The sequence below is a fragment of the Phragmites australis genome, chromosome 10, assembly GCF_958298935.1.
Source record: "Phragmites australis chromosome 10, lpPhrAust1.1, whole genome shotgun sequence".
In the NCBI taxonomy this organism is placed as follows: domain Eukaryota; kingdom Viridiplantae; phylum Streptophyta; class Magnoliopsida; order Poales; family Poaceae; genus Phragmites; species Phragmites australis.
In genome coordinates, this window is record NC_084930.1 from 11706862 (window position 1) to 11733671 (window position 26810).

General features: G+C 40.7%; 1 protein-coding gene and 1 non-coding gene across 3 annotated transcripts; both read right to left on the reverse strand.

Moving 5' to 3' along the window:
* Positions 1-1057: 1057 nt before the first annotated feature.
* LOC133930342 (solute carrier family 40 member 1) lies at positions 1058-18144 on the reverse strand. Of its 2 annotated transcripts, XM_062376979.1 has the most exons (7): positions 17839-18144; positions 17064-17214; positions 3116-3312; positions 2589-3017; positions 1910-2330; positions 1653-1768; positions 1058-1534 (listed from the first exon to the last, which is right to left on the reverse strand). In XM_062376979.1, the coding sequence occupies exons 1-7, from the start codon at positions 17976-17978 to the stop codon at positions 1519-1521; spliced, it is 1470 nt and encodes a 489-aa protein (XP_062232963.1). In that variant the 5' UTR covers positions 17979-18144; the 3' UTR covers positions 1058-1518. The 2 variants fall into 2 exon arrangements, with proteins under 2 accessions (XP_062232963.1, XP_062232964.1); XM_062376980.1 differs by lacking the exons at positions 17064-17214; positions 17839-18144 and adding an exon at positions 5986-6897.
* Positions 18145-24322: 6178 nt separating this feature from the next.
* On the reverse strand, positions 24323-24429 carry LOC133883771 (small nucleolar RNA R71). The gene has a single exon (XR_009902980.1). It is a non-coding gene; the product is annotated as a small nucleolar RNA R71 (small nucleolar RNA).
* Between the last annotated feature and the right edge of the window lie 2381 nt (positions 24430-26810).

A 26810-nucleotide genomic window follows, 5' to 3' on the forward strand; every position in this document is an offset into this window, starting at 1 on the left:
ATTGATTTTACAAGATTGAACCCTTTTTTAGATTTTTTGTTGAACTGCGCTGAAATTCGATAAAACCGCTCGATAAATCGAGAAAACCGAGCGGTTACCGAGCCAAACCGCTCGGTAACCGACCGAATCAAAAATGCGAGAAAATCGCTCGGTAACCGACCCAAACCGCTCGGTAACCGACCCAAACCGCTCGGTTACCGAGAGGGCAAAAACATGATTTTTTTGCAAAAATTTAAAATTTGCCGAATGAATTTTCTCCGAATTTTTTTGAATTTTTGACCGGTAATCGCGGTTACCGCGGTTTTTCGGTTACCGCCGGAGGTCGGTAACCGACCTCCGGTCGGTAACGCGAACCTTGGTCCTACTTGCTCTATGCAACGCTAATGACCAGTAACAACAATTTATACAGCTAGCAAAATTGTTTTGGCGCACTAATATGAAATTTGAAATAGTAATTAGGTTTGGTGCTCAGCCAAAAAATTTTCATGGCCGCTAACTTCAGCTGAGCTACACTGTGCATACTTGGCGGTCAGCCAAAAAAAATTCGTGGCCGCTAACTTCAGCTGAGCAGATTAGGAGCCAAGCCAAGAATTTTGCACAAAGGCGCTGGCCATGCCATGCCCATGCTGCCATGCATGAGCCCGTGAGGCCACGTCCAAGGGAATCCCTTCGCGGGTAAGATTTTTGTCGCAAAGGGATTCTTATTCTCTTCAGCGCTCTAACGGTTTCCCTTTATGATTCTCTTCACGATGGGATTCTCAGGATCATTTCCTTCAGGACGAGATTACCTCTCCTTTCTTTTCGCGATTCCCCTCGAAAGAAAGCTGTTGGAGATGAGAGAAAATAAAGAGAATGAAAACGAAAAAAGGAATCGGGAAGGTAACGAAACGAAGGAAATATGGTTGGGATGGTCTGAGAGTAGTTGGGAAGTGCAAAAGGTTGTGTGATGTGATGTGATGCACGCCGTGGGAGAGATTGAATTTCCATGCATTGAATGAATTACTGCGGTTGTTGAAGATTAAGGACACTATAGTCTTGCTCACCTCTGCTTTTCCCATGGTTAAATGCTTCTTAATCCAAGAGCTAAAAGCTAAGCGCCTTACATGAAGAAATGGAGGGAGCAGAGACTAAGGCGGGCGCGGGCACATAATAACAGGCCGGCACTGGTTTTACTTTTGCAGTGCATCTCCGCCGTGGATCAGCGAATCAACTGTTTAGATTAAGAGCAGTTGCTTCTCCATCTTGCTGTCACGGCATGAGCTATGATGATCTCACTCCGGCAGTAAGAATGTAAGATGATCAGATCACTGAGCTAATCACTCACGGCGTTGTATGTCACTGCAAGCTTAGATAGATTCACAATCTCGTTCCCTGCAGAGTGCAGGCACAACAAATTCTGTAATGCTTTGCTGCCTCTGCACACCGCACAGGTCGACACACCGCAACAGTTAAGAGGGTTGACCAGGAGCTTATTACAAATCATTCGACCAACTCACTCCTGCTCTGCCGGAAGTCACATCATGACCTTTTGATCCTGCGACGAGTAGCGGGGGAAAAATAAAAACAATGTTAAGAGGATTGACCAGGAGCTTAGCTGAGAGAAATGCTGCCTGTGGAGTACTGGGTACTCGACGGCTGCTACGGTCGCTCACCAGTTGATCTTGTCCAGGTGGAAGAGGTGCTTCCGCACCCGGTAGACGTGCAGCGTGTACACGACCGCCGCGCAAGTCACCAGGAAGAAGGACAGCACGATCAGCTGGCTGAAATCCTGTTGACATCGAGTGTGCATGATCAATCGGTCGTCATCGTCGTCTTCTACCTCTTGCCATTCCGCAAGATACGTGCGGTAACGCAGGACAAGAAGTTTTAGCGACGTGATGCTGCTGTAATCTTAAGTAAAGAGACGCACCCTGGGGTCGGAGATGATGATGCCCATGATGTAGGTAAGCAGGTCGAACACGGACTGCAGCGAGTTCTGCACCCCGCCCACCACGCACCGGTCCTGCTCCGGCACGCCGTCCTGCATCAGCTGCATGACGGCGAGGTCGAACATCCAGAGCCCGAGGCGCGAGGCCGCGACGCTGGCCATCAGCATCCACGCCGAGGCCAGGCCGCTGCCCGCCCAGATGGAGGCCACGCACACCAGCAGGCAGCACCACTGCATCCAGATGGACCACAGCCCCGTCCGGAGCGTGGACACCCACGAATGCACGACCGGGTACAGCAGGGTCGCTGCTATCCCAACAATGGCGCTGAAACCCCGTGCCAAACTGATCACATATGCAGGTATGCCTTTCCAGTCCAGAGTCGCCGTCATCAGCGTACCAAAACTGCAAAATTGACCAACATCGATCTCAGTTGACAAACTAGGCTAGACGGCATGACAATTGGCAGCAGGTACGAGCTGACTTTACGCTACTCGGAATTAACCTTGCTCAGTTCTGTTCTTATCGAGCATGATCGAATGAATGTCAGGTGCCTTTGTTGCGTGTACGCGTAAAGAATGCATCTTGCATTGCGTGCTCATTTATGTAACGTTCAGAGTTTTTCTCGGAACTAGCAGACTGAGTTGCAGTTCGTGTACGTACCTCAGGACAGTGAAGTAGAGGAAGGCGAGAGCGACCCCGGGGAGCGCCACGTCCTGCCTCACGTACACCACCCACGACTCCCAGCACGGTATGATGGTGAGCTGCTCCGTCAGCCTCGACCTCCAACCCACCACCGCCACCTCGGCCGGGTCCGCAATCTCCGGCGGTGCGTCCGCTGCCCTCAGCCGGCTGCTTTCGGCGAGGGCGGGCACGCCGTTGTACACGGAGACCAAGAGCCAGTACTCCAGCCCCACGGAGGCGACGTTCCACAGCGCCAGCGCCGCCGCGGAGGCCTGCGCCGACGCGAAGCTGATGACCAGGCCGGAGAAGACCGGGGCCAGCAGCTTGCAGCTCAGGTCGATCCGCCGGACCACCGAGTTGATCCCCGTCAGCACCGCCGGAGGGTGCCCGCTCGAGATCACCACCACCCTGCAATAGCAGTTCTCAAGAGAGTGTTCCGTTGCGTTGCGTTGTTTTCATTTTTTATTTTCTCATTGGGTAAGGAAAGTTACAGAGATGGGCATTACCACTCTCTCTCGATCAATATTGTGCCAGCGAGAGTTGAGAGCGCTGCAAGCGCGCCTGACACGTTGGTCACGACAACGAGCGCCATGAAAACCGGGAAGCTTGTGCCTTTCAGGTCATCGTATACGAGCAGGGCCGTCACCGAGACTCCAGCGACGATGAAGGATAAACTTTGGACTCCCAGCCAGAGGGCTAGAACCTGCAGCAACACATTTTTCTTTTTTGAGAGGAGCGCAAGTGCGCAACACATTTATTGGGAGAGATTAATACTAGAATACACTCTATGGCCTATATGGCCCTTTTTTGATAGCCCAGTTCCCAGCCCATTCCACGCGAATGACTTGAATTTGAACTAATTTTTTGGCCCATCGACGTGGAATGGACCAGGAATTGGATAATCCATACATGCACTACTTGTGTAGTTTCGTGCTTCCAGACAAGATAGCACAATGTTAAGAAGTAGCAAATGATACTTCATGTGCCACCATGTTGAGAACCAGTAAAGAATACTTTATAAAAAACAGATAAAATAAATATAATTTAGTGACGAGTCATTATACAATCTATCATTTATGTAGTCTTAGGTTAGGATCGGATATTGGTCTGTCACTGATAACAGGTCATCAGTGATGTGTCATAATATTTCTCATCACTTATCACATTGGTGATGCGTTATAACTATACCCGTCACTTATGATCAGAACATTGATCCATCATTGGTAATAGGTTATCAGTGAAGGGTCATAATATTATCCATCATTTATCACATTAGTTACCGTCACTTATGTCTTAATCATAGGTGACAGGTCTCCCTGCAGCAGTCATAAGTGATGAATCATATTAAGATCTGTCACTTATGATTTGTCATAGGTGATGGGTCTCTTTAGGCTAATTAATAAGTGACGAGTAATTATGACCCGTAACTTATGACTTAGCTTTGTTATAAAAGCTATCTAGCTAATGTGTGCGCCAAATAGTTACAGGACTCAGTAGTACTGCGTGCACAGTAGATCTAACGATTTTCTTTGTTTCTGCTAGAGAGAGTATAATAATATCTTGTTGATTTCAAGTTTGAATTGTTGTTAGGTCTTTGAAAATTTGCATCTCCCTCTTTTCTCCTCCTCTAACCCCTATTTGGTAGATTTTTTATGCTTTGAGTTGTAATCGATCATTTTGTATCTTTATCCAAAATCTTAGTACAAGTGGGTTATATTTATGTTAGATTTAATACTAAGTTTACTCGATCTACCGCGAGATGCCACAGATCTAGTGTAATTAATTGTATAAATTTTTTAATTGCATGCTTAATCATGCAATTAAGATAATTGTTAATGAAGAATAAATATTTTTACATTGTAGATGACGGACAGAAATTAGATGTATCTTGAGACCCAGACTTGTCCGGAGTACCTAAGTGGGGTGGAGTATTTTATGAGTGCTGTTTTGACGGATATAAAAGATCATGGTAAAAAGGCAATATATTGTCCATGTCGCGATTGCAGAAATGATAAGAAGTTCCTAAAACTAGATAATGTCCATGCACACGTGGTCATGCGTAGATTTAAAAAGAATTATACATGTTGGAACAAACATGGCGAAAAATGCCTTAACGAAGGAGAGATGGATCGGACCTCCATGTCGACAGTGTGGATCAAGGATGATCGATCATGATCTTAGGGACGAGCATATATTATGTTTTAATGATAATGATCTCGAGGATTTTATGGAGAATGTGGACCAAATGGTGCGGGATATCAAGCGGCACGACGAGTATAATAGTGGTGAGTTTGCTAAATTCCAAAAATTTATGCGAGATTCCAAGGCGCCCTTTTATCCTAACTGTAAGAAGAATTACACGCGGCTATTTGGGTACCTAAAGCTTCTACTACTAAAGGCAACCCATGGTTGGACTGACAAGAGTTTCTAAGCATTGCTGGATCTGCTAAGGGACATGTCACCAAAGGAAAACTTAGTGCCTGAGGACGTCTACGATGCGAAGAAGATAATTTGTCATTTAGGACTGAAAATAGAAAAAAAATACATACATGTAAGCAGGATTGTATCTTGTTTCATGGAGATTATGCAGAGCTGGATCAATGCCCCATGTGTGAAACCCATCGATATAAGCATAGAAATGATGGTGGTGATGGAGACAAAGGCAAGAAAAGTAAAGGCTCGTCTAGGAAGGTGGTGTGATATTTTCCTATAATTTTTCATCTGAAGCGATTGTTTGCCACTAGAAAGTAGGCCTAATTGGTGCGTTGACATAAGGATGGTCGTAAGAACGATGCAATGATACAACACATAGCGGATTCGCTTAGTGGTAAACCATCAATTCCCCATTTGGTTGGTTCGCTGAAGAATTGAGAAATATTAGATTTGCTATGAGCACATATAACATGAATCCATTCGGTAACATGAGTACCTCATATAGCACCTGGCATGTTGTATTGTCAATCTACAACCTCCACCACGGCTTTTTAATAAGCAGAAATACATTATGTTGTCGATCTTAATATTAGGACCAAAACAACTTGCAATGATATCAATGTGTACATCAGGTATTTAGTCGATGATTTTAAGAAACTCTGGTCGAAAAGCACTTAGGTTTGGGATCAGTACAAGCAAGAGTACGTTACCTTGCACACCATATTGTTCGTCACCATCAATGATCTGTCAGCACTTCATAACTTGTCAGGTTAGAGCAAAAGAAAAGGTGAAGTTTGCACCCATTGCTTAGATGACACATGCAGTTTGAGGTTGAATAGCTCAAATAAAATAGTGCACATACGGCATCAAAGTTTCCTTCCCAATAAATACCTGTACCGAAACATGGACAAGCAGTTCGGTGGAACAAGGGAGAAAGCGCTACCTTCAAGGCATTTCAGTGGGGAAGATGTCCATAATCAGGTTAAGAATATCAACGTTGTCCTTGGCAAGCAAAAGCGATCCTCCAAGCATGATGAATAAAAAGGAATGTGGAACAAGAAATCAATACTATTCAAGTTAGAGTATTGGAAAAAAATTAGATGTTCGTCACTCTATCGACAACATGCACGTAAAGAAGAATATCTGCGAGAGTCTGATCGGTACATTGCTCCAAATGAAGGGAAAATAAAAGGATCATGAGAATGCATGAGCTGACCTTGAAGAAATGGGTTTAAGGTCTGAGCTCCATGCACATGATATGGACAAAGGAAAACACTTACCCCTAGCAGCTATCACTCTCTCCAAGAAGGAGAAAAAAATAATTCTGTGAGTTCTTGCACAATGTGAAATTTTCCTCTGGTTACTCATCCAATATTACTAGACTTGTTTCAGTGAAAGAGCTGAAAATGAATTTCATCATGATGAAGTCCCATGATTACCATGTGATGATGACCTCACTACTTGCGGTAGCTATTAGGAAAATCCTCTCAATTAAGGTTCACGGGGCTATCTTGAGCTTGTGCTTTTTCTTCAATGCAATTGAACAAAAGGTGCTCGATCTAGGGTCACTGGAGGAGCTAGAAAAAAGACACTTTGAGACTCTATGTATTCTTGAGGTGTATCTCCCACCATCCTTTGTTGATATCATATTACATCTCATTGCTCACCTTGTGAAGGAGATACACTACCTTAGTCCCGTGTTCCTGCATCACATATTTTCATATGAGAGATATATGGGTATTCTCAAGTCATATGTAAGGAATCGAGCCTTTCTTGAGGGATGCATCGTGCTAGGTTACATGACGGAGGAGGCATTGAAGTGATATGTTGATTACATTGACCAAAATAACCCAATTGACGTGCCTAAGTTTTGCCTAAGTTTTGCAATAACTCCTGATGCCAAGACATACGACCAAACTCATTTCCTTGTATTGCAACAAATGAGTGAAGTGTGCCCATATGTCGATGAGCACAAGCAGATGTTCTTTGAAGAGAATCTAGGGCAAACCGAAGCTTAGGTTGCGAGGCAACATATGCAAAGGTTCACCACTTGGTTCTGATATCAAATAAGACAATTGAGTACCTCTACAAGTGCTCTGATAAAAAAACTGGCATTGGGCCCTATATACACAATTATGACATATCAAGGGTCTGATGTAAACAGATATATATTTTACACAGTTGCTCAAGATGAGAAGAGCATATACCAGAACAGTGGTGTTCGTATATATGCTTATGACAACAAAATACAAAGGGGCACATACTACGGTCAAATAGAGGAGATCTCGTAGCTGAACTACTTGGGATTCAATGTAGCCCTGTTTCGATGCCGTTGGGTACATGGGGCAAAGGACATCACTAATGGCAAGTATGGATTCACTAGTATTGATCTCAAACATGTCGGATACAAGTATGAACCATTCGTACTCGCTAAAGATGTTCGTCGTGTCTTTTATGTGACTGACACAATAAAGAAGAAACGTCATGTGATTCTCACTGGGAAAAGACGCATCATCAGAGTTGCAAATGTTGTTGACGAGGAGGAGTTCAATCAATTCAATGAAACCCTCCATTTTGCTATTGCAATCATCCCACGCCTTTCGCCGACCAAGAAAACTCCATACCTAAGCTCCAACCATAACGAAGGGATCCATGTCAAGAAAGCACGAAAATGGCGAATTTGAATTTGAGTATCAAATTTGTAATATTAATATCAAATTTATAGTATTAATGTCAAGTTTGAATTTTTGGTTTCAAGTTATTTGAATTTATAATATTAATGTCAAATTTGAATTTTAGGTTTCAAGTTATTTGAATTTATAATATTAATGTCAAATTTGTAATATGAATATCAAATTTGTATTTTAAGTTTCAAGTTATTTGAATTTTAGTTCAGCAAATTTTTTTCTCTTCACCAGATGGTCCGGCGCTCTCATTTTTCTTCTCAGCAGATCATAAGTAAAAGGTGATAGGTGGTACTATTAACCCATCACTTATTATAAATAATATGTGAGGGGTGGTACTATTCACCCATCACTTATCATAAGTAATAGGTGACGGGTGACATTCTACACCCGCCACCTATGATCATATATGTTTATATAGGTTGAGTCCCCACGCGCCCTCCGCCGTGTCACTTTGCCTAAGTCATTTCCACGTTAGGGTTCACCGCTGCCCGCTCCACTGTGCCTCCCCGCTACCTAGAGCCTCTCCGCCGCCCTCTGGTCCCCGCCGCTCTCAGAGCCCCACCACCCTTCATCCTCCACTGCGTGCCTCCTCCATTGACCCCGAGCTGCCGTCAATATCCTCTCCTTCGCACATCGCCGCACTCGGAGCACCGCCTCCCCCTGATCCCCTCCTCCTTCACTGTTGTTGTCAAGCCGGCTGGCACTACTGTCCATTGGCGCCGCCAAGCTCGACATTGTCCGCCCCTCTCCAGTACTCCAAGTACTTCTCCCTCCTTCCCCCTTCTCCTTCTCCCTTCACTGGATTTTGCACCTGCTTCTTGTTCAGAGCTTTGGATTTTGTGAGATGCAGTTTGGATTTAGAGTTGATGAGCACGAGTAGTTTTCATGTGATGTCAATTAGTCATGATTAGATGTCAATTAAGGTCCTGTTGATGCCATTAGATGCAATTAAGCCCTAAAGGAACTTGATTATGCCTATGTTTTGGTTTTTGGCCCAAATTACACTTGGATTAATGCTCGTGATCATGAATTATTGTTGTTTATGTCTCGGGTTAGAACAATTGGTGGCAATTGATGATGTTTTGAGACTTAATTTATCATTAGTTAGCACTATTGGCATAAGACTGGGGTGAATTAGCGTCGGATTAATGTGTCTTAGCCCTATTTTATGCGAATTTTGATTAAGCTCAGTGTGTTGTTAGCTTGTTTTGGGGATGGATTACGATCGGGATTAGAACAATTGAGGCTTGGCTAGGGTCTTTTAGATCTCGAGTTAGCATAGAGAATGAGGGGATTAGGGACCTTATGAGTTAAATCCAAATGTTTTTCCCCAAACCCGAAGCACCAAAGCTTTTTCACCCAAATCCCTAACCCAAAATCAACTAGAGAGTAAGGGTGGCTACTCATGGTTTGTATTTCATGCAATGTGCTATGTTGCGTTTAGCACACAAGCAGTTTTCCGCTAGACAAGATTTATAGAAGTTTGATCATTTTGATATGTGATAGTTGAAAATAAATTTTCTTGTCCAATGCTATTTGTATTTATCTTTTTTGTGGTATACATAAAATACTTGTAAAATCAATCATGTTTCACTTAAAATGCTATCAGTCTAGGTTATATGGAATCTTTTTTGAGACTCGCATGTTTGGTTGGGTAGTTTGCAATAACAGCTTTGTGGCTGCCATGGTGGGTCATGTGCTCTCCTTGTCACTTCAAAAAATTGAGCAATATTTAAGCCCCCAAAAGACTAGCCCCATGTGGATTGGTGAACTATATCTAGAAACCATAGACACTTGATCAAAAGAAAATCCTTTGAATCTACCCAGTTCTTAACCTTGATTCCTTTTCTTTCCGTTAAGAAACCATAGGGCAAAAAAGAACTGTGACCCCTAAGAAACCACAAGCACAGAGGATGCTCACACTAGATACCACCCCGGCAAAAGATGGGGTGGATAGGAGCACCCGTCGTCCTCCTCTAGCAGCAGCGAAAGCCAACGCTCGTATCACAGCCTGAACCCTGTTTCGTGCAAGCGGGAGAGCCGACGTTGGGCAAGTGGCTCCAAATATGATCCCACCAAAAAGGTATTGATATGAGTCAATGCATTTTATACTTCTAGAGAAATATTTTTTTTATTTATGTTAACTCCTCATGTTTTCTCTCTAGATAAAGGAAGCACACTCTCTAAGCTAGACAGTTGGTAGTGGTGCACGAGCTCGAAAGCCAAGGTTACCAACACAATGGCCGACGGACAAGGTTACCGTCACGGGAATCAATGATGATAGGCTACCTACAGATGAAAAGGAGTTGAATAGATTCCGGAGGGTCGCATGGCTCATTGCTCGGGAGAGGATGCCAATAATGACTAATTTTGATGACCTTAGTGACAAAGCGAAGAGGGACTTGTTCGATAATGTCGTCAAGGAGTATCTAGAGTACCCTGAAAACATGAGTGAGCGTCAAACAATTACCACGGTCAATGCAATAATGAAAGCGATCGCAAAACTTCACCAATGGTTTAAGAATAAGCTTGTTAATCGGTACTTTGCTAAAGGGGTGGCGCCCTTCGAGGGCTACAAGTACTTGAAAGAGGAAGATTATGATGCTTTTGTATAGATGAAGAACTCAGAGCAGTTCAAAAAGGAGAGTGAGAAGAAGAAGCAGCTTTGGGTTAGGAACAAGCACAACCACATGACCGATGCAACCGGGTACATGGGAGAAAATGGTGAAATGGTAGGCAGAGGATGAAAAGTTAGCTAAACAAGGCCGTGAGAATTCTTGGTTGCAATTCCCAGGAGGATCTAGTCATATTTATGTGCAAGGGGTGAGCTGTCTGAAAGCGAAGAAATCACATTGAGAAACAGCGAAACCTGGTCAATTGCAGACAAAGTAAAAGAAAAGGCAACCGAAGCTAGCTAATGTTCTTTCACTGGGGTTAGGGAACATTATGTTCTCTTAGCGGCATTGGGAAACCTGGAGCACCCAGGTCAAGTGTGAGGTGTATCTAGTTCTCAAGGCTAGAAATACAGCTTTTCCGAAGACCTTAGAATGTACAAGAATAGGAAGAGGTCGGGTGCAATGGACATGGATGCATTAATACAGGACATCACTCAAAAAGTTTATGCAAATATCATGCAAACGCTTGCAGCACCGGGAATAGAGATTTCCATCCCAGAGGAAGCTAGCCCCATAACTGTATGAAAGAGTAGCTGGACCTCCAAAGAGGTCGATCAACCACCTGCCGCCGTGACTGAGCTGAATACGATTGACTTGCTAGAAGGGCCCACGCCCTGCATCCTTGTAATCAGGCTTGGCGGGTATTACATCGAGGTTGCAAGGGGTTGGGTGCTTCCAAACATCTATATCTTACATACGGTCCTGATACGTGCTACGGTGGACATGGTACATAGCAATGCCACTGATCATGTGTTGGAGCTCCCCCCAATGATGAAGTCACAACTCCGAGTAAAGCTCTTTGTCAAAGGATCCAGTGGAAGAGGGACGACATCGTGGTCTCTAGTACATCCCAGTCTTGACGAACTTCAAGTGCACCGCCGTCGCGCCCCTCACTTATAGAGAAGACAACTTCACTACCTTCTCCTCCTCCAGAGAAGCCAACTTCACTACCTTCTCCTCCGCATCTGATGACCTCGCTTCTAGTTCCAATTTCGTCTCCCCCAAAGAGCCCAAAGAAGAAGGAAAGAGATTCAGGAAGAAAGGCTCCAAGAAGCACCTGCTAAAGAGGTCAAAGGTCATTGTACCAGCGAAGAAGTCTATGGATATTGGAGCAGTATGGACTAGTGCCAACACGAAATTCCAATATGGGAAGCCCATGATGATGGTAGATGACCTAACAAGGGCGGGACAAGCATGTGTCGACTTGCATAATTACTACATGCAGACTTTTAGAGACACCAAGGCTCAATTCATAGTCGTATAGTACAAACGACGATACTTCTTCAACCTTGATGACATGGACATATCGTTATTACAGATGTTCACATTGTAAGTCCCTTAAAACTGGACATTTATTAATTAATGCCACTTGGTTTGCAGCATGACATTGATGAATTACACTGTAAGTTCAATACAAGATTATTCGTAACTAATTTCAATAATTAGTTTAATTCATGATAACATGACATTGGTTACGCATCAAATTATGCAGGATTTTTCAACTTGTTTTTCGACGATGGTACACTCCCAAGGATTTGATAATGGATCGTCGAGTTCATGATGTTTGAAGTCATCAACTCACACAGCGAGTTGTACTATAGAAACCCAATGTTATGAGGTCTTATGTAATACGAATTGATTGAAACTTTATAAATGATGCGATTTTGTGATGAATTGATTGGAACTGTATAACTTTTGCGATCTTGTGATGAAGTGGGTTCTTATATAAGTATGTTTATCGATATGGATTTGGATATATTGTTGTTGTTTGTAGGGAGAAGACGGCTACCAAATCCTGGCTATGCTCTAGGAAATAGGATAATCCTGCAGGGTAACCTATACATAAGTGATGGGTAACCTATTTGCCCGTCACTTATGTTAAGTAATAAGTGACGGGTAACAAGCATATATGAAATCATAAGTGACAGGTAAAAAGGTTACATGTCATTTGCGTCTTAACATAAGTGACGGATAACTAGGATACCCGTCACTTATGTCTTTCTTCCGAGCACATGAGAGACGCACGTCAATGACGGGTCACGATTACAACCCGTCACCTATGATTTCATTGGTGATGAGTTCTTACCGGTTACTTATAACTAGTTATCAGTGATATGTTCGAGGTATCTGTCACTCATAACGGTTATCACCTGTCACCTATGTTTTTTTTTTCAGTAGTGAGAATTGCTAGCACATTACAATAGAAGTTTTTTTTTCTAGAAGATAGAATGTTTAGGGAATATTTTGGATCTAGATATTTTGTATAAAGGACTAGATGCAATGGTGACACTTTCATGCTTTCAATTGTCATATAAATAGGGGTATTTTCACCCTGTATCTCATTAGCTATAACTCATATTTCCTATATATAGGTCGCTCTTTTTTAGCTTTCATGTAGTACACTGTTTAAAATTAGTTCTAGAGGATATGGATGGCTGAGATTAAAGTGCAAACAACCATCCAAGTGGGGAGGGAGAGGACACTTGGTGTAATCTGATTGGAGGGGGAATGAATGGATGATTAATTAGACTCTCAAACTTCAAATGCACTTTCCTCTAAAACAGCAACCATGTTTTTGAATCCTTTTGAACCACCATGTTACTTAGAATTAATGCAACAAAATGTGACCAATATGAATATATTTTTATTTTTTTTAAATATTTCAACATTTTGGATGTATTAATTCATTATTTTAATAAAATGTTGAAATATGTTTTCCAAAATATTGAACTAGATTTTGAGAAATATTGGATCTAATCTTACAATATGTTGAATACACAGAACCATACATGAAATATCTTAATCTTGAGGATGAGAAGAAAAGGAAAGATAAAGAAAAAATGAAAAAAAAACTAACTGAGTCCGCGGACTGGGTCATTGGGCCTCACTCCTCCATGTTAGGTCGTTGCAAGCTCGACACGGAAGCCAATTTTGGCCAACCGATGTATAGGCAGTCCCTCCATAACTAGCCACACTAAGGCATACGTCTTAGGGCTGCAACATGATAGCGTAGGGTAGTTGCAAAAGATTACAGATGATTGACACTACATAAGAAACTAGTAAAGTAGACACCACATTAGTGACGGCTACTCAACACACGTTACTAATGTCATATTAGTAACGGATCCAATAAGAACGCGCCACTAATGTCCATTCTAATTAGGATCAAATATAGATCCGTCACTAATGAGTGGTCATTAGTGACGGATCATAACATGATCTGTCATTGATGATAATAGTGATGGGTCAAGTTGTGATCCGTCACTAATGACTAAGTCATCAGTGACGGATCGTCCTAAGCCAATCATTAGTGACGGATCAAATTATAATCTGTTGCTAATGATAAGGTCATCAGTGACGGATCGTCCTAGACTAGTCATTAGTGACGGGTCATAACTTGACCCGTCACTAATGAACCAGTCATTAATGACATGTCATCATATGACAGTCATTAGTAACAGATCAACTTGTAATCCGTCACTAATGAACAACTCTAGTCACTAATAATGGTATTTACAAATATTTTTTATTTTAATTTTTCTCACTTCAGCAGCACTAGAATAAGAATCATTGTACATTTCTGCTCAAGTTTGATGTAAGGTGTGGCGGCTATGGACACAAACGCGTGTTCTGAAAATGGTGCAAAAACTTTAGGGGCGAGAACTCAATCTTCCAAGCCATTTTTGGCCTAAAAAAATTCTCCGAACCCGACAAAGTCGGAGAGAAACTGATGTAACTTTTTTTTAGATGTCCGTAGAGTCAAAAACGTCGAAATCAAAGTCTGTATACACAAATTATTCCTGTTTTACCGAATGCACTTCGGACCACCTATCAAATTATAACCCTCGATGAAATTTGAAAAAATAGTCATTAGTAACAGGTAATGGTTATGACGTGTCACTAATGACCTTCGGTAAAGAAGGTTAAAATAATAAAATATCCGGTTTTTATCATAACTATGTGATAGCAGAGGTGGTAAGGTGACTACACACGTGAGGAGGAGGTCGCGGGTTCGATTCCCATGTAACACAAACTTAAAAATAATATGAAAAAAGTGTGGCATGTGAGGTATATGGGATAGGCTTGTGTTGGGATGACTCAGGTGATTTTTTTTTTTGACTTTTTTGTGTTAAAAAATATGAAAAATGTTCATCTATCGTTAGTGATGGGTCAATATTACAACCGTCACTAATGTTCAGACATTAGTGACAGGTCACGATTATGACCAGTCATTAGTGATGTGACCCGTCACTAATGACCTCACTAGTGACGAGTCATCATCCGTCACTAATAACCTATCATTAGTGACGTCATAAGAGTGACGGGTACGAGACTCATCACTAATGCCGGTTATCACCCATCACTAATGATTTTTTTCATGTAGTGTGAGAGATTTTTGTTGTATTAACTTGAATTAATAAATGAAATGTTGAATTTTCTTTTATGTAAAAATTGTCTTATTTGTGAATATAGTGTGTGTAAAGGCTACAATAGGAACATGTATCACATGGGTTTGATACTGCTTCAGAAGAACTTGGATCAAATCTGATAGTACTGCTTCAAAAGAACTTGGATCAAATCTGATAGTACCGGTTTTTTAACACACAATAACACAATGGTGCATTTTTCTTCGTTATAAATATATAAATTCCACTTTAGAATAGTTGTAATACCAAATTATTAATGAGACTGTACAACTATAAGGAAGCAAAATAACATGGTTAGTAGACGATGCTTTAGCTCAACCCTTAAAAACAGTTTCCACAATGGAACAATAAAGGGTTCGACTTGAAATCGGCTGAAATTAAGAAGACTTTACGTCTAGAATATGCAGATATACTATATTGTTGTCTAGTGTAAATATGGTCAGGTCATTAAAAGTGCTTCATGTAAAATTTGAGCTTGCTTTAGTTTGGAAATAAATTTAGCTAAAATTGAGATTTATGAATTAGGTCTACACACATGTCAACGATGTGTAAACAACGTAATTGTATAGAAATCCCTCATATTCAAGGTTTGGAATGTTTTAACATCAACTTCTTCTATTATCTTATGGACTACATAGTAACATGTAAAATTGGCAAACATGGCTAGGGAAGTCTGATGTATAGTTATATGCATTTCTATTGCGTGAATAAATGATTATGCTTATATAGTTTAAGATGTTGATGTTTCTTATTATATTTTTTTCTTAGTTTTTGAACTCTATTAAATTAAGAAAATAGACCAAAGTTATCAATTTTGGTATTGTTACTCTTCATAGCATGTAGTCTTTTTAGATAATTATTTCCTAGTATGAGAAAATGTATGATTATAGGTGCGATGCTTGGTGGATCTTTGGATTGCATTTTCCCTGATTTTACAGGTGTTGTAGGTGGATGTACATGAATCATGAGTTTCTTGTTGAAATTTCAAATCCACGAGGTTTCTACTTTTCCCTCCTATTTGATTTTTTCTTTCTATTTTTTCTACTCTATTGAACCAAGGCCTTCTGTAGAAGCTAGGGAATAAAACCCTTACATATAAAAAAAATGTGTAGAATCAAAATAACACAACTAAATATCTAAAATGACCCAAAAAGTTCACTTAATTATGTAGAATCTATTAAGATGCCAAAGCTAGCAAGAGCTCAAACAAGTAATATTTCAATTGATGTTTTCTATTGCATAGATCAAGAAAACTAGCTATACAAATTACTTCACCAAATTGTTTACTCAGCTTACTGGTTCGCTAGCTAAGGGTGCATAGATTCACTCCAGAAATTATGACATATAATTGTGTGATTAGGGCCTATTGATTTGTATGTTCGTAGGTTAAACATGTGCATGTTGTCCAACATTTTCTTTTCTTAACTTGTAACGGGAAACTTGCAACCATTGTATCGATGATGCATGAGGCCCATCTAAAAAGTTTGACAGGTGTAAATCGCCAAGAACGACATGGTTTTTATAAACTAGTCAAGACAAGTATACCTAACTGTGACAAATTAAAGTGGGTAACCGAACATGTCCTCACTGTAATTTCTTGGTGAAACTGACCTCTATTAATTGTTCTTAATCTGTCAGAATTGCTCAAAAGCACTAACCATGAACAGATGAAATATTTGGAGGGGGGTAGGGGTCGGGGGGGGGGGTAGGGAAGGTTTGATATTGATACTGTCTATGTCCCTATCTTGTTTCCTTTTCTAGCTTTGAAGGTATTATAGAAGCTTGTAATGTAGATCTTTTTATTCATTTGATTGCGCACAATATTTTGGCTACTTTGATGGCAATTTTCTATTTTTCAATATCTGAATACATAGGCTTGTCGTCTTTCTTCACAAGATGATTCTTTTTACTCGCGTGTTGTATATATACTTTCAATATGGTAGACATGAAACTTCCTAAATTCCTTTCAAATGTCATCGCTGAATATGCTAATAAAAAACAATTCATTGTTAACTTCTACCATATGGTTGCATACCCCACTGTGGAATGCCTCTACCGATAGCATCGTTTTGGATACTAGCTTACATTGTTAAGCTAGCTACTTCGTCAATCTAGCTATATGCATGCAAAGGCGCCCTCAAAGTACTAGTATAATGAAAAAGAATTCCCACAACTTTATCTCACGCTAATTCAACAAGTACATTAGCAAATAGTTGGTGAAGGATGGATGACCTGAAGGTAAGTGAGCTTGTCGACGAGTGTCCCAACCATTGGACCAAACACCGCGACAGTGGAAGCCTCGACGACACCGTAAATGGCCGTGAAGAGGAGCGAGCCCGGCCAGATGCGGATCATGTACAGCCCAACCGAGAACTCCCACATCCTTTAATTTGCAACACGCAAATAACATGATGATCCGACTTGATTAACTGAGTATCGATATTCTAGGTAATAATCCAAATCAACCAGGACACTATAACAAAGTAGCAGCAGCAACACTAGTCAATATTCCAAATTTAACTAGTAACCTTGAATACCGGTGGGTATAAGGAGAAATAAAACCTGGTAAGACTTAAGAGTATGCTAGCAATGATGAGCTCCATGTTTTCTTTTCTTTTTCTTCCATTTAGTCTACTATCTATTAGATGTTGTAAAAACTTGAAATGTTGACATTGTAGAATAAGGATGATAAGGGAAACGAGTGTCGTGCGCGCGCGTACATATCATCTTTGTAATCGAATAGGAAACATAAGGATGAGAAAGAAAATGAAACGCGGACGAGGTTGGACCGGTAGCCAGGCTCCCGTTCAAGATCTGGAGAAATACGTTTTTTTTTTTCAAGAACTACCTCCGATCCTAGTGATCCCGCAATGGCATGACAAACTGAGAACTGAGTTGCAGTTCATCTCACGACACAAGGAAGAAGAGGTTAAAACACACGCATAGTTTAGGCGCGCGTGGCACAGAACAGAAGCAAGCCGATGGAGTAATGAACGAAACGACGCACCTCGTGCCCCATCTGGCCAGGGCGTGTCCGGCGTAGAGGCGGCGGAGCAGCGGCGCGTCCGGCGAGCCCGAACCGCCGGCACCACCAAGAAGAGGCGCGAGCTGAGCCTGAGCGGCCCCAATCGCTCCCTCTTCCTCCATGTACGCAGCCGCGGCGCCCTCGCCTGGACCTCACCTGACCTGCCTCTCAGTTAATCACTAGTACTGCTTTGGAGACGAATAGCTGGCCGGATGAGTAGGATCAGGGCAACACTGGCTTGCAGTCTACAACAAGCGCTAATCCCCAACCCAGAAAGATACAAAAGGATTAGGGTGACGTGGGATCGAACTGTCACGTCGCCTGGGCACCGTTCAAACAACAAGAAGCATACAAAAACTGCGTGCATCATCGTCCCATGGCCAGCTGTGGGAAAACTTGCATAGAAAAAGAGAGGGGGGGTTTGCGGATCAAAACTGACGTGATGAAATGATATATATTCGACCGTACAAGAGTATGTTTGGTAGAGTTTTAACTCTTTGAATTTTTTTAGCTGTGGGTATACTGAGGATGTTTGGATGTTTAAAAAGAAAGATCTAAATCATATTATCTTAACTTTAAAATATAAGATCTGACGTGAGGAGCTGAAGCTCGCCAAACATGATCTAATTATGGATAAAATCCATTTCTTCCTTTTCTTTTTAAACCGTAGCACAAAGAGGCGCTTGTGGTTAACTAGTCTATATCTATATCTATACGAATATAAAAAGCACCAGTTCCGCTTCATGTCATGCGGGTTCAAAAGCATCCTAGACGTCCTTCCGTCGGATCTAAAATGCATCTTCTAACTGCTCACTTGGATCCACCTAATATAGAATATTGTGAGACTGATCGGTGTATTAAAATGAAGTCAACGAAGCTGATGAACTACTAAGATCGTTTCGGTCGGCACCGGCACATTTGGGTGTATTTTTGCAATTGTCGCAGCAAATTGAGTGCCTCCCACTAATCTACAAGTATCAAGCGGCAAGATGAAGATGTGTGCTAGACAGTTTTTAGTTTGCCTTTACTTGTGTAGGTAGCCTGAGAATGTGAGGAGCACTTGGCTCAAACCAAGCACCTGGCACTGGCTCAAGCCAAGCTCTTGGGTTTGCTCGGGCTCCTCCTTTTGTTTTCAATTTCTACCTGACTCACTCTCACATGGATCTGGTAGTCAGAGAGATGAGATTCGCTGCTCCGGCTACCTGCTCTCCGGTACTCTATTACTAATGGTATGATAATCTGAATCCGGCAAACATCAATTGGCATCTGTACTAGCTAGTATAATACGTTGGTGCCGTCGGTTTTGCTAGTTCATATATAGTAAGAAATATAAGCCTCCTGTATGCTAGCTAGATAACAACGCCATAGTTTCTTAGATTAGTTGGAACTTGATTGAGTAATATATATCTAGTAATACTCTAGTTAATTAGTTGCAACAGAGGCGATGACCATGACAGTTCATGATGAAGAAAGGAAAGGGTAGTGTGATTTCTGATTGTCTGACCAAGAGCGCTGCTGCTACCACCTACCATGGAGTTTTTCGCATTGGAGGAGGAGGTTAAACGATGGAGATATATAAATCAAGTAAACTAGTAAAGGAAATATTGTGCACGTCTGCATCCATGTCAGGAATCAGGATATGCATTACAAATTCTCGGCAGGTTTTCAGAGTTCAGAATCTTTAACTCACAGGTAGTCGTTCCTGGGGAGGGATAGTGCTGATGTAAGGGCGTAAGGCCGCCTATTACAACCTGACAAGATGTAGAGATCATCAGTGAATTTTCAGCACCACAGCAGGTTAGTTGAGTGTGCTCAGCCGTCAGCTCATGCTTTGGCCTTTGTCTCTTTTGGCGGTTGAGAATCGTGATGGGCTGAATTCTTATTGGCAATCCGCGCCTTATTCCTCTCGACACTGGTTTATAAGTCAGAGCCATGTGCAAACACGCGATCAGAGGCCCTGTCTGAAAGTTCTGAATGCACTCGTTTCAGTCAGGTAGTAGTTAGCCTCTGGTGGAAAGATTATCCATCATTCAGAGACGCAACAAATGGCAGGTGTGATTGAACAGTGGCACTTCTAGCGTCCTATATATTCATGTAAACTTGTAGACAACTAAGATTTTGATTCATTGCAGATGAGTAAATGATCAACCTGTTCCTCAGCACTTTGGCTGCTGAACCTGTAGTTGATTAGCGTGTGTTTGCAGGGCCTGGAAGCTCAGTGTGGCAGTTCAGCTTTGGTTCAGTGGAGTCGACCGTTGAGCATTGTTTCTAGTGGGCCCTCCTAGTGGGCCGAGGTCTCCATTCTTTTCCTCGGATCGTTCTTTCCTGTTGAGCAGTCTGGGGCTAGCTGGGCCTTTTTTTTTTCCCTTTTAATTCATTTTCTTCCACTCCTTTTTTTGGCATTAATCATGTTCTTCTTGTTCAATGAAATGTTGACACAAAAATAGCATGGTTTTTTGAGCTCGGCTATTATTTTCTAGGGATTTTTGTGTCTAGGACACAAAAAGAACATGATTTGGTCTCCAAGATACCCTTTACTTCGATTTTGTCTGTAGGACATTGAGAATGTGTGATTTTGTCTCCAACACACTTAGGAGGGGGAAAAGACTATTATGCCACTGCTTCATTTTGCAAAAGTTATGTGAATAATCTAACAAAAATTGCATGCATGGGGAATAGAGAATTGCATCATTATGCAAAATTTTAGGATTGATTATAATCTATACATGGAGAAAAAAAAATATTATGGAGGTGAGAAGCTAGAGGCACAATGGTCTTTCCCCCTCATTTAGTGTCTTGGAGACAAAATCATATATTCTCAATGTACTAGAGGCAAAAATCGAACTAAATGGTGTCATAGAGTCCAAACCACACTCTTTTAGTGTCCTAAAGACAAAAATCCCTATGTTGTAAATGATAATAAGTGGTTTCTCAATGCAAAAAACATGTACCATTATTAACAAATCAAATACACAATACTTGTACAACCAAATATTGGTATTTCATTTGTACCCATAATTTTCGGAATGCAAAGGTGGATGAATTTGTACTTTATGCAGTTAACAATTTTAATACAGAGGCTTCAATCAACTAGTATATAAATAGAACAGAGACAACATAGTACATCATAAAGATTTTCTTGTGGTATCTTAGAAGAGATGTCATTTTGATAAGAAATAATTTGGCAAAGCGTAATTGGAATGGAAGTCTCGAATACAATTTATGTAATCAAAATGAAATAAAGTATTTGACATCTCTTTTTAGAATGTCACTTTGCTAACTCAATATGGTTTATTGCCACAATTGCCCTAGGCATAAACAAACCCAGGAACATCGCTCATATGATGAATGGTTGGTTTTGCATAATAGACGGGAAAGAAAAAATGATTTTAACTAGGGTGGCTGCTTCATGTTGGGCCATATGATGATGCTGTAATGATATTGTGTTTGATAAAAACACCTATGATGTCTTTTATGAAAGCTTTGTTTAGGGACACCTACTAGTTAAAATTTTGGAAACTATTGCAAAAGGAGGAACACATGGAGGACATCAGCTCAGCTTGTCAGGCATTGGAAGTTGTTGCCATGGATTTCTTCACCAGAATTGGTGGCGATTTATAGCAAGCTATATGTTTGATGATACTTTTCTCCATATTTTTTGTTGCTTATTTATTCCAAAGGATCATCCAAGTGCTGATATAATGCAAGAAGAACCAAAGGTTGTATCCATAAACAATGCAGAGGCTGGAACAACTTCCTTTTTCTAAAAAAAAACATATACAACCTTATCTCTATATAAGATATATTGATTAGACTGTACACAAATGTGACATACATAGGAGTGTGATTTTCTCTTTTTCTAAACAAAATTATTAAACTTGAGCATGATTAGGCCTCCTTTGGCACAAAGGAAAAGTGGAGGAATTTCATAGAATTTGACCCGGCTTGTTCCAAAGACTTTTTTTAGGATTTCTAACATGAGTTCCAACCTCTTGGAAGAATTCCTTTTGTGTCTATCTCTCTTCTAATTCATGTGTTTTTCCTACTATAGATCCAAACGCTTCATGCAAGCATGGTCCAATCAAAATCTCTTACAAATGGTAAAAGGAATGGAAAGAAAAGAAGATATAGGAGGTAAGCGATGATATCAAGTTTTTTGTTTATAGTATGAGACATGATAAGCTTTTATTCTTTTTGCATGTGACAGAATCATGAAAGAATATGGTAACATTTATTCCCTCTCGTGTCACTGAGGATATTTTGAAACCTAAGGTAAATTGCATTGGGGGTTGATGACACTCATTATACACGCATATTAGCATCATATTATCTTAATATATTACTGATTATCCATCATTATTATTATTTATTAATGCTAACCTTGACAATTTTATGCATAGTATCATTTGGTTATAACTTATAGAAATCATTAGAAAAGATGATAGAATCATATACAAATGGACCATACTGGAAGACAGGTACTGAACCATCAGGAAGTGGGCCAATTGGGGTCCAAACCTAGTGATGTTGTGCGGCATAAACCAGGGTGTCGCATGGCACTGCCATTTCAATGCCCACCCCAACCCATCCAAGGCTGAGGTACCTTCCCCTCGTACAAGCCTTCAATAAGCTACACCAACATTGCTGAGAATATTCCAGAAGTGTCAATAAGGAAACTAAATCATTGAAGATTTGGACTTATCTTTATGAATCCATCTCGGGAAATCTACACACATTGGGGTCACATGGAAGTCCCTGGACATCTTCTAGAAGGAGGACAACCGACTTGCAAGTTGGACATGGCCGATATGGCAAGAGAGACTCGTGTGGCAACCTAGGGGACTATGCCATTTTGCGGCGACCAACTATCAACACTATATAAAGATGACCCTCTCAACGGTTTTGACATGGAAGATCCCAAGTCTAGAGCCAATCTTGTCAAAACACCTTGAACTTTAGCTTTAGATATCTAGACTAGTTTAGGCTATTTTAGATGATCTAATTAGACCACAAGGCTCTAATTTGATCGGGGTTTAGAGCTAGAACTGCCGCCATCAAGGTATGCTACGATGGTAATTGTATCTTATGCCTTATGAAGTATCAATAACTTTTATATTAAAAATCTGTGAACATGTATTCTTTTTTGGTCCTGATTATCATGTTTCCTCTTCTTCCTTCATCTACTTTGCAATTAGATGACTAGTTGGTAGATATAATCCTGGTGATTAGATCTATTAGTCAAAATTAGCATGATAGTTAAGGTATGAGCTAAGCTGGGTAAATTGGCCACACACTGATGATTCTCAAGCCCATATTCAATGAACAACTGAGGGTGCACATACTTTTCCTATGTGACACCCTTGGGAGGTGAACCACGGGGGCTTAATAGGTGATAATCAAAGAGAATTAATGGATTTAAGGAAACTTATTATATATTATGCATTGATATCTTTATACTATGAACCATAACCATTTGCTATTGAGATAGTATTTATTGTAATCTAGATAAGGCTTAGAGATATATATGTTATTTAATCTTTATGTTTGAATACCATCATAACCATCAACAACCTTAGCCTTCAACGCAATTGCTCATGAATAGAATTAGTTTGTTAGTTTAAAGTGAACCCCTGTGTAGTTTGCTTGCTGATCTCCGTGGATACGATAAGCTTGGAATACTCCGGATGAAAGTGCTATAATTGACCCGTGCGTTTGCGGTATTCTTATTATGCATGTAACTAGCATCAACAAGCTCTTTCCGATGCTATTGCCAAGGATAAGCAACATGAATTATAGGGTGTTTATTTTACTCTTTTAGATTAATTTTATTTCAATTACATTGCATATTGTACATATTGTATATATTCTGTTTGTCCACTAACATAGATAGGGATGGCAAGAGAAAAAGTTAATTTGCTAGATAATTTTCTGTTCACTCTAGAGTCACTAATCAGGGCATCTAAAGCTCAAAAGGAAGCCGCTGTGACTGCTTCTGCCATTACCCCATCAGACGACAATATGAAGCATCCAAACACTGAAGAGAAGACACATGAGGATAATAGTAAGGGAGAGAAGCCAGAGCAGCCCCAACCAAACAATATGGGTTCATGACAATCTGATCCACCAATCAACATATACATAGCACCAGACCCCTCAAAAATCATTTTTTCTCAATACAAGGATGCTAAGGGCAGAGAGCATGATGATATCAAGCCTTCCTTCATCCATATAGTCAAACATTCACCATATGCAGGAAAAGAAGATGCAAAACTTCACCTCCAGCAGTTCCTCCAGATCTGCAACACATTTACAGTACAATGCATGATGTAAAGACACACCTCTTTCTGTTCTCACTCATGGGAAAGATGTTGCAGTTGTTCCATAGACTACCAAAGAAATAATATTCACTTGGAATAGTGTGGCTATTGCCTTCCTCACTAAGTTCTTCCCGCCAGGAAAGACCAACTAGTTGTGGAACCAGATTACAAGCTTCAAACAGCATAATGACAATACTATTGCTGAAGCTTGGGAGTGCCTCAAGGAGTACGAGACTGCATGCCCACATCATGGGTATGTCAATTGACATATGTTAAGAATCTTCTATGAAGGACTACAACGCTCGTCAAGGGAGCATCTCGATGCATCAACTGGTGGATCATTCTTAAGAAAAGGAATCAATGCTGTTGAAGCACTCTTGAAGACTATTCTAGAGAACCAAGGATGGGTGTCAGAATGTACCACTCCAACATCTACTGGAAAAGCTAAGAGCATACTAGAGGTAGATGGTGTGGATACTCTGGCAAAAAAGATTGAGTCATTCACTAGGAGGTTGGACAACCTGGGAGCACCAGGCACTAAGATGGAGACAGTACAACCTGCTGAGACTCATTCCACTTGTGAGGAGTGTGGCAAGTATGGGCATGTTCAGGATTTCTATCCCGAATTACAGTATGAGGAGTTGAGCTTCATCAACAACTTCCCCAAGAAACAAGGATACAACTAGAGAGGATATCCAAACCTAAGCTACGGCAATAGCAGTGGTAACAATTATGGTCCCTCAACTAATACTACTCCTGGAAATTCTACCCGGAGCAGGAGATTCAAAACTGCGTGTTCAGTTGAATCAGTTCATGGAGGAACAAGAGAGGGTCAACAAGGAGGTCTTGATCGAGTTCAGGAACATTGATCGTGCCATGCAAGGATTAGATGGCAAAGTTGACAAGATTGGAGCTGCCCTGGAGAATATTGGTTCAATCAGCAAGATGTTGAAAAATAAGATCTCTCAAGTTGCTAGGTTGGTGAAGCAAAATGATAATAAGCTACCAGGACAACCAATGCAGCCATCAGAGTCATGCAAGGTAGTACGGATTAGAACAAGCAAGAAGCAGTCAAGTCCAGTTGTAGATGGTGCCACACCCTTAGTGACGTCAGTAGTAGAGGGAGAAGATGAAGACGTCGCTAATGAGCAAGATGAAACCATCCTTCCACCTAGGCCTCACTATAGGACCACTCCGGATGAGCAGTTCAACAAGTTTGTTGAGGTAATAAGAAAGTTTTATGTAAATGTACATCTGCTAGATGTGATGAGGGTCCCTACCTACTCACACTATTGGAAGTACATTTTATACAACAAACAAGAGTTGCTAGAAAAGGAGGTTGTGAAGTTGATAGAAGAATGCAGCTCCGCTATTATCAGCCTAGTCAAGAAGGAAGACCCTAGATGCCTAACTATTCCGCGCTCAATAGGTATGTTCCTAAGAAGGGTAAAAAAGCTTTCATCCATCACAAAATCACTTTTGTGAATGGTAGCGGTTGCATAAAGTGCAAGAAAACAGGACATGTTGAGAAAGATTGTAAAAATATTAAAGGATAATTCATATGCATCTTTTGATTCATGCTATGTTCTTAAGAGATATTCAAATAGTAGTGTTAAAGCGATATTTGTTGGCACTACTAGAATTGGTGCTAAAATAATGTCATTTATATACCTAAAGTCTTGATAACTAACATCCAAGAAACCGAATAAGTTTGGGTACATAAAAGAGCTTAATATTATTTTGTAGGTAAACTACAAGTTCGATGGGAGGCATTGGATGTTAGATAGTGGGTGCACTCAACACATGATCAGAAATCAAAGGATGTTCACATCTATGAGCAATGATGGATCAGAATATGACAAAATCACTTGTGGAGATAATAGAGGGCCGAAAATGATAAGGGCCAAAAATGAATTTGAGTTCAGGTCAAGAAAGTGAGAAATGATAATGGCTTCGAATTCAAGAATACAAAGGTTGAGAATTTTTGCGAAGAAAAGAGAATTAAGCATGAATTATTGGTCAAATAAACTCTAGAGAAAAATAGAGTAGTTGAAAGGAAGAATCAAACTTTAATTGATATGGAAAGATCGATGCTTTCGGAATATAAAGTTTCGAACAATTTTTATACCGAAGCTATTAATACCTTCTTGCTATTCATCAAATAGGATATATTGTCACTGATTGTTGAAGACGGCTCCATATGAGCTTCTTATTGGAAGAAAACTAAACATCTCATATTTTCGGGTATTGGATGCAAATACTACATTCTAAGAAAGAAGAGCAAGAGAATTTGGATAATGTAGGTAATGAGAGCTTGAGAAGAGCTATCAAGAACATATCAATTGGAGATATCATGCAAAAAGATGAAGGTGAAAAAGAGGATGATCCTTCTACCTCATTTAGGTCATTTCATCTATTTCCACTACAAATGATCAAGTTCAAACTCATGATATGGAAGATGAGAAAGATCCACCACAATCGGCTACCACTTCATCCACTACAACACAAGAGCCGATAATTCATCCAAAGGTTCACCATGCCATTTCCAAGGATCACCCCATTGATCAAATTGTTGGTGACATTAAAGAAGCACTTGATGATTCGGATTGGGTAAATGCAATGCATGAAGAGTTAAAC

What these genes read in the sequence shown, in the direction of transcription:
- LOC133930342 (XM_062376979.1), bottom strand. Translation starts at nt 17,978, where the DNA reads ATGGAGGAAGAGGGAGCGATTGGGGCCGCTCAGGCTCAGCTCGCGCCT. An exon ending in ATATTGATCGAGAGAGAGTG is followed by an intron (nt 3,018 to 3,115) that starts GTAATGCCCATC and finishes CTGCTATTGCAG; the next exon opens with GGTGGTGGTGATCTCGAGCG. An exon ending in TCATCATCTCCGACCCCAGG is followed by an intron (nt 1,769 to 1,909) that starts GTGCGTCTCTTT and finishes CGATGTCAACAG; the next exon opens with GATTTCAGCCAGCTGATCGT.